Consider the following 6,926-nt stretch of genomic DNA (forward strand, 5'->3'; position numbering starts at 1 on the left):
TTAACTCTGGTACGATTTTCGTTGGAGGAGCAAATATTGTGTAAGTTAACTTTTTGTGAACTGTAGCATAATCATAATTATGCTGTTTGTCTGAAATAGAATGAATGGAATAGAATGAAGTAGAACGCTACTACTAAACGTATTACAGCATGGCTAAGTTAGCTGTATTTAAAATGCAATTTCAGCCTCAAGAAATGGGCTTTTGCGTTGTTGTACCGCACTGCTTTTTTAATGTTTTTTTTTCCATCAGACTGCTTTTCAAAGTTCCGCGAATGAGAGCGAAGGAGTCATGTCAAGTTCAGTTCAATGAAATCAAAATCGAAAATGTATGTACTATTTCAGTATTTATAAATGATTTATCAGTGCACATCATTTTTGTTTTTACATTTTTATGCCGCCATAATAATCTTTATTCAAAATAACTTCCCCTCCCTCTTGCAGCACGTGTCTTCTCTTCTCTGATGATTTATTGGCACGAGTTAGGGATAACTTCTCACTCACATGGGATCCACCAATAGCAAACCACAATGATCAAATCAATTCTCGGTGGACAAAATCAAGTCCCATCAAACATTTTTGCCGTTTCAAACGTCTAAATAGGGAAGAAAAGACTACTACAACTTTCGCTTCATGTCGACTTTAAAGGTCCACTGAAGTTTTTTTTCTTCTATAGGTTGCTATAGAATGCTAAGATATATGTACAATGTATGTGTACAATAATATAAAAAAAACATAAAAAAAAACAAAAAAAAACATTACAATGTCCAGAAATCAATTTCAATAGTAGGCCTACATTGGGTTTAATTTGCCATTTAATAAGATCTACTATATATTGTTAGTGCCGAGAATTTTCATGTGAATAAATCCATAAATCTGAAGTAGTATCATGTGTGCATCCATGGGTTGGTGGCAGAACTTTTGCCAAGCGTGTCAGATGTTCTGGGTTCTAATCTGCACTTGCATATTTATTTATTTTTCTCATCGAAACCGAATATGTTAATCAGTGGTTGTATATCAAGCAGGGACACGTTTGTGTGCATTTTGTTTTGTGATTTTATATATTTGTATTATGTACATTTGTGCCGCGAGATGTTTCAAAAAGTGGTCAGGACAATATCGACCCTGGCAAAAACCCATATTGCTTCGCGACGTGTCAACAATGGATGGTCGGCCGCTTTGGCCCGGTGGCGATATTTTTTTTCCCAGGATGGTAGGGGAAGATTCATGAATATTCATTTGGGAAGTCATCCCTGATTGATCTGATGACCTACTCCTAACCCCACCCCTAAACCTAACCGTCACTGGGGGTCTGATGACCTACCCCTAACCGCGCCCCTAAACCTACCCGTCACTGGGGTTAAGACCAATCAGGGATGACTTCCCCTAATGAATATTCATGAGTCTTCCCCTACCATCCTGGGGAAAAAAAAATATCGCAGCCAGGTGCTATTAGATTCTAGAGAGCATTTGATTGGACAGAAGATGTGATGAGAAGCTGAAGTCCGCGGTGACGTCATTCAAATCCGTGATACATTTTAGTGGAAGTGAGAGACTGTAAGTTTTGAATGCTTATATTTGGAACACACCAGCTTATTCATAACATTAAGCCTAACATATTCATACTAAAAGCTAAAAAACTTAAATTTTGATTTCAGGGGGCCTTTAAAAACGCCCCTCGAGACCAAATGCGTTTCTTGTTGAAATCCATTTTCGTTTTTTAAAACGCATGAACGCATCTGTGTCCAATTGAGAAGATATAACACTATACTGTATACAGTGTTTTACTTAGTATTCAGCATAGTATAGGCTACTACGTTCATAGTTCATAGTGTGTTGTTGACTGCATGTGTAGGCCTGAGTGTATAATCTTTTGGGATGTAACTTTATGTTTATCCAGGCATATCTAATAATAAAAACACCACATGTAAAGCACGGTCCAATTAGAGATTCTTGGGCAAAATTTCTCTGGCTAAGTACAGTAGGCCAATTGTCGGCAAATGCAGTGATGCATCATCATGCATGACACCATACTCGGTGGTCGCTTCCAAACCAAGCAGCTTTATATCAGTAAGCCTGGCGAATTTGCGTGCTAGAAGATCAACAAACTTGAATACGATGTGTAGTCAGTGCGGGGTAATGTTCGTGTTAGGTGTACCTATACAAAGGTAAAGGTAACTGCCTTTATTGTGTTTCTAAGTGAGTTCAGTTTGAAACTATGATATAAAAAGTCAAGACTCCAGTAGTGCTAGTATTAATGAGACGTTCTTCTACATCACATCTCTTCTGATTCCTCAAGCATACATTGTTCTTCTTTATCAAAAAATGACCTAGATATGTCTGGACGTGTTAAAGTGGAAAAGATAATTAGGATACTCTTTTATATGCCATGTGATTTGCTCATATTGATTTAGCTTTGTTCTGAATTCAGATTAAAAGCATAAGATAAAAGCTCTAATCTTACAGCAGAAAATGCATTGTGGAATTCCATTAATTTGTAATATCATTATTCATGGTCCTCTTTATTAAATAAATATGAGCATGTGTTGGTAGGTCTACTGGTAAGGGATCTACTTTTCTGCAAATGTCAAGGGTTCAGTCGAGTGGAGTGAAACTCAGAGGCCAAAATACATTAGAAAGCAATCTGCCTTGACATGCAATGTTAGGGGCCCTGCCATGAATTGTGACACATGTCATGGACATCGTTGCTCACTGAGTGAGTGTGTGATATTTCTTTGTTATGACAATACCATTACAGCATGTCCAAAAGCATGAGCTGTGGAGAGGTTACGGAAAAGCATTCTGATATTCAGTGGATGTCTTTTATACAGCCCAAGTTACTGTAATGACTATAAATAAATCTAAACTAGCAAATTGGAACATGGCATTTACTTGACAGGGCATTGCTATGCAGTTACTAAGGTGTTTGGAGAGGCTTTGTTGCTATGTGGTTTTGATAGGGTGTTCTGGTTGCTAGGGCATTGGTAGTGGTTTCTAGGGTGTTTTTTCGAGAAAATGAAAGGAGATACTTGAACATGTTTAATTGTACACATTTAAAACTTCTTAAAATACTTACTACGCATGTTCTAAAGACAGAAACCCGTATTTTAGAGCGTAAATGGAAACAAACTAATTTAGAGGTCTTTAGAATCGCGTGGAAAGACAGTATGTCACGTTATAAAAAGGCCCTAAAAGCGGCCAGGGCTGAGCACCTCCGCAAACTAATAGAAAACAACCAAAACAATCCAAGGTTTTTATTTAACACCGTGGCTAGACTAACAAATAAACAGACGTCACCCGAACAAAATATCCCGCTACAGTTCAGTAGTAATGATTTCATGAACTTCTTCACTGAGAAAATAGAAAGCATCAGAACCACAATTGTAAACGTTCAATCTTCAATTGCGCCTTATAATTCAGCTTCAATTATCACCCCGAAAGAACAATTACAGTGCTTTACAACTATAGAACAAAAAGAGTTAAATAAACGTATCACTTCATCTAAAACAACAACATGTTTATTAGATCCTATACCAACTAAACTATTGAAAGAAGTGTTACCTGTTGTGGAAGAGCCTCTCCTCAATATTATTAACTCGTGTTTATCTTTAGGTCATGTTCCAAGAACATTTAAACTGGCAGTTATAAAACCTCTCATTAAGAAACCACAATTAGATCATAATAACCTAGCAAATTATAGACCCATTTCAAATCTTCCATTTATGTCTAAAATATTAGAAAAAGTGGTGTCCGCTCAACTGGGCTCTTTCTTGCAACAAAATGATATCTATGAAAAGTTTCAGTCAGGATTCAGACCGCATCATAGCACTGAAACTGCGCTCGATAAAATCACAAATGATTTACTTTTAGCTTCTGACCAAGGCTGTATCTCAATACTAGTTTTACTTGATCTTAGTGCTGCGTTCGATACTATAGATCATACATTACTCTTAGATCGACTACAAAATTATACTGGTGTTCAAGGACAAGCACTAAGCTGGTTCAAATCATACCTATCTGACCGCTACCATTTTGTCTATTTAAATGGAGAAAAATCGATCATAACTCCAGTAAACTATGGAGTGCCGCAGGGATCTGTATTAGGCCCTCTGTTATTCTCAATATATATGATGCCACTTGGAAATATTATAAGGAAACATGGAATTAGTTTCCATTGTTATGCTGATGACACTCAAATATATATTTCATCACGGCCGGATGAAAACGCTAAATTTTCCAAATTGACAGATTGTGTTAAAGATATAAAAGAATGGATGACGCGTAATTTTCTTTTATTAAATCCAGACAAGACAGAGGTAATACTTATCGGTTCAAAAAACCGCCCACAAAACCTCGCACAATACAATGTCCTGTTACTTTATCCTCTACAGTAAAAGACCTGGGTGTTATACTCGATTGCAACCTGTCTTTTGAAAATCATATTTCATATGTTACAAAAACAGCCTTTTTCCACCTTAGAAACATTGCTAAGCTACGTAATATGCTATCAGTTTCTGATGCAGAAAAGTTAGTTCATGCATTCATGACCTTGAGACTGGATTACTGTAATGCTTTATTAGCTGGTTGTCCTGCATCCTCAATAAACAAGCTACAGTTAGTCCAAAATGCCGCCGCTAGAGTTCTTACTAGATCAAGAAAATATGATCATATAACACCGATTTTATCATCACTGCATTGGTTACCTATAAAGTTCCGTATTAATTACAAGGTATTGCTACTGACTTATATAGCCCTAAACGGCTTAGCTCCAGTCTATTTAACGGATCTTCTATCGCCCTATAATCCATCGCGCTCTTTAAGATCACTAAATTCAAGGCTTTTGGTCATACCTAGGATATCCAGAACCACCAAAGGAGGGAGAGCATTTTCACATTTGGCTCCAAAACTCTGGAATAGTCTTCCTGATACTGTTCGTTGCTCAGACTCGCTCTCCCAGTTTAAAACTAGATTAAAGTCGCATCTCTTCAGCCAGGCATTCATATAATATTTTTTTAATCTTACAGTTCTAACTACAATCCGGCCTCTAGCTCATAAATGCCAGAGGAGAACTGGCCCCCTGACTGAGCCTGGGTTCTCCCAAGGTTTTTTTTCTCCATTAGGTCACCTGATGGAGTTTTAGGACACCATTAGATCACTTGATGGAGTTTTTCGGTTCCTTGCCACTGTTGCCTTTGGCTTGCTCAGTTGGGGATATTTTGGGGATATTTAATTTAATTTTATCAATCAATAAATTCCACTTGAAACAAACCTTGTTGTATTATTTTAATTTAATACTGTGAAGCTGCTTTGATACAATCTGTATTGTGAAAAGCGCTATACAAATATACTTGACTTGACTTGAAATTGCAGTTTTAGAAGGCATTGGAGTGTTTTACCTGGAATCTATTAAGTGAACGTGCAGTGCTTCAAGCAACCAAAGTTCTCTGGATTGCCTTTGTTAGCATGGTCTGGCAAGCACAGAAAATCAATAAACCGCTTCCACTTCAGTTTACAGTCATTTAGTATAGACATTATGTTTGTTTCTGTTGATTAGATGCATTCAAAACTCTTTAAGTTTGTGATGTTAACATAGCTGTGGGTGATAATGGAACACAGAGACTGGTCTTGGTGGGTTTTACGCAAATACAAGCTTTGAAAACATTATTGGAGAATTAGCCTATTCCAGGAATGCATCTTCAGTCTAAACTGTATCTATTATCTTCCATTTTGTGTTTTAGATTCCCCCTATTTATTTATTTTTTTGCAGTTCTGTCATTTAATTTGAAGGCAGTTAAAAGTATTTTATTTGGAAGATTTCTATATTTTATGTTTCTATAATTATTTACGGCTGTAGCAGTTTATGCAGATTTATATCTATAAATATACATAAGAGATTTCTGTGGTTTGAGAAGGAGTGTAGATGAAAGCTGCCTGACAGATGTCTGAGTAAACCTGTATAGAAGATTATTTTTTATACAAGCATACAACTCAGAATCATAAAGAAATTATTTGGAAGGAAAACACTGAAGGGAACAGTTTGGAACTGAGATTTCCCCTCATAGTAGCATCCTAAAATAGCTTGCATCCTTCCGAATGGAAAACTAGAACTACAAGAATGTTTCTCCATTTCAGAGGAATTTGATGTATTATTGAACATGGTACATGAAATCCACAGTAGGCACTACGAGACTATTTGAATTGCTCACGCAACAGTCCTTGGAAACAGAAACCGTGGCATTCTTTTTTGGACCGATTTATACACACTGGAATCTAAGCTGCTTTTTAAGATATTTCTAACTTCAGAATTACAATAACAAGCTCTTACCATATGTCCAACTCCCACTCTAGACCAGTTGTTTGGTTTGAACAACCTAAGTACAGTATTGAGAATCATTAGAACAATATCCAGATGGTAATGATCGAAATAATTTTTTTCAACTCACAAACTTTTGACAATTATCATTCATCTTACTTTGTCAAAAAAAAAAAAAAGCAAACACAAGTTGTTGCACAGAAAATGCAAATGTATTTTCCATCGGTTTAAGCGGCAGACATGAGCATGAGTAACTTCACCAATGCATGCATATAAATGTTGCAAATTATTGTTCTCTATTAATAGCTGACTAAATATAGGATTCATTTTGTAAGTTCCTGAAACGGGACGGGAAAGGTCGCCGAAAAACCAATACAGGCAAGAGAACATTAATCACAGATTTCTCAAGGAGAATTAAACTGACCTTTTGGCAGGCCAGGAACACACTGAAACTCTTGCTCACTCACATGAAATATGCCACAGTAACAAACACAGCTCTCACTGTTCTCTCAGAGGGGACATAAATGGTGGAATTTACTCAAGGATGTTGTAATACAGTGTTTTAACAATATGATTGACCCCGAATTGCCAATGCACGCGGGAATAAACTAGATAA

The 6,926-nt window shown here is 36.7% G+C and overlaps 1 protein-coding gene across 1 annotated transcript in view; it reads right to left on the reverse strand.

The window, feature by feature from the left end:
- The window catches only part of cfap20dc (CFAP20 domain containing), a 37,476-nt gene extending 31,114 nt beyond the window's left edge, over positions 1–6,362 (reverse strand). The window contains exon 1 of the mRNA XM_082190181.1: positions 6,323–6,362. Within this exon, the coding sequence (XP_082046307.1) occupies positions 6,323–6,325 (3 nt within the window). The 5' untranslated portion in view covers positions 6,326–6,362. The remainder of the gene's footprint in view (positions 1–6,322) is intronic.
- Between the last annotated feature and the right edge of the window lie 564 nt (positions 6,363–6,926).

Source organism: Leuciscus leuciscus, assembly GCF_965113295.1.
Source record: "Leuciscus leuciscus genome assembly, chromosome: 14".
Taxonomy (NCBI): Eukaryota; Metazoa; Chordata; class Actinopteri; order Cypriniformes; family Leuciscidae; genus Leuciscus; species Leuciscus leuciscus.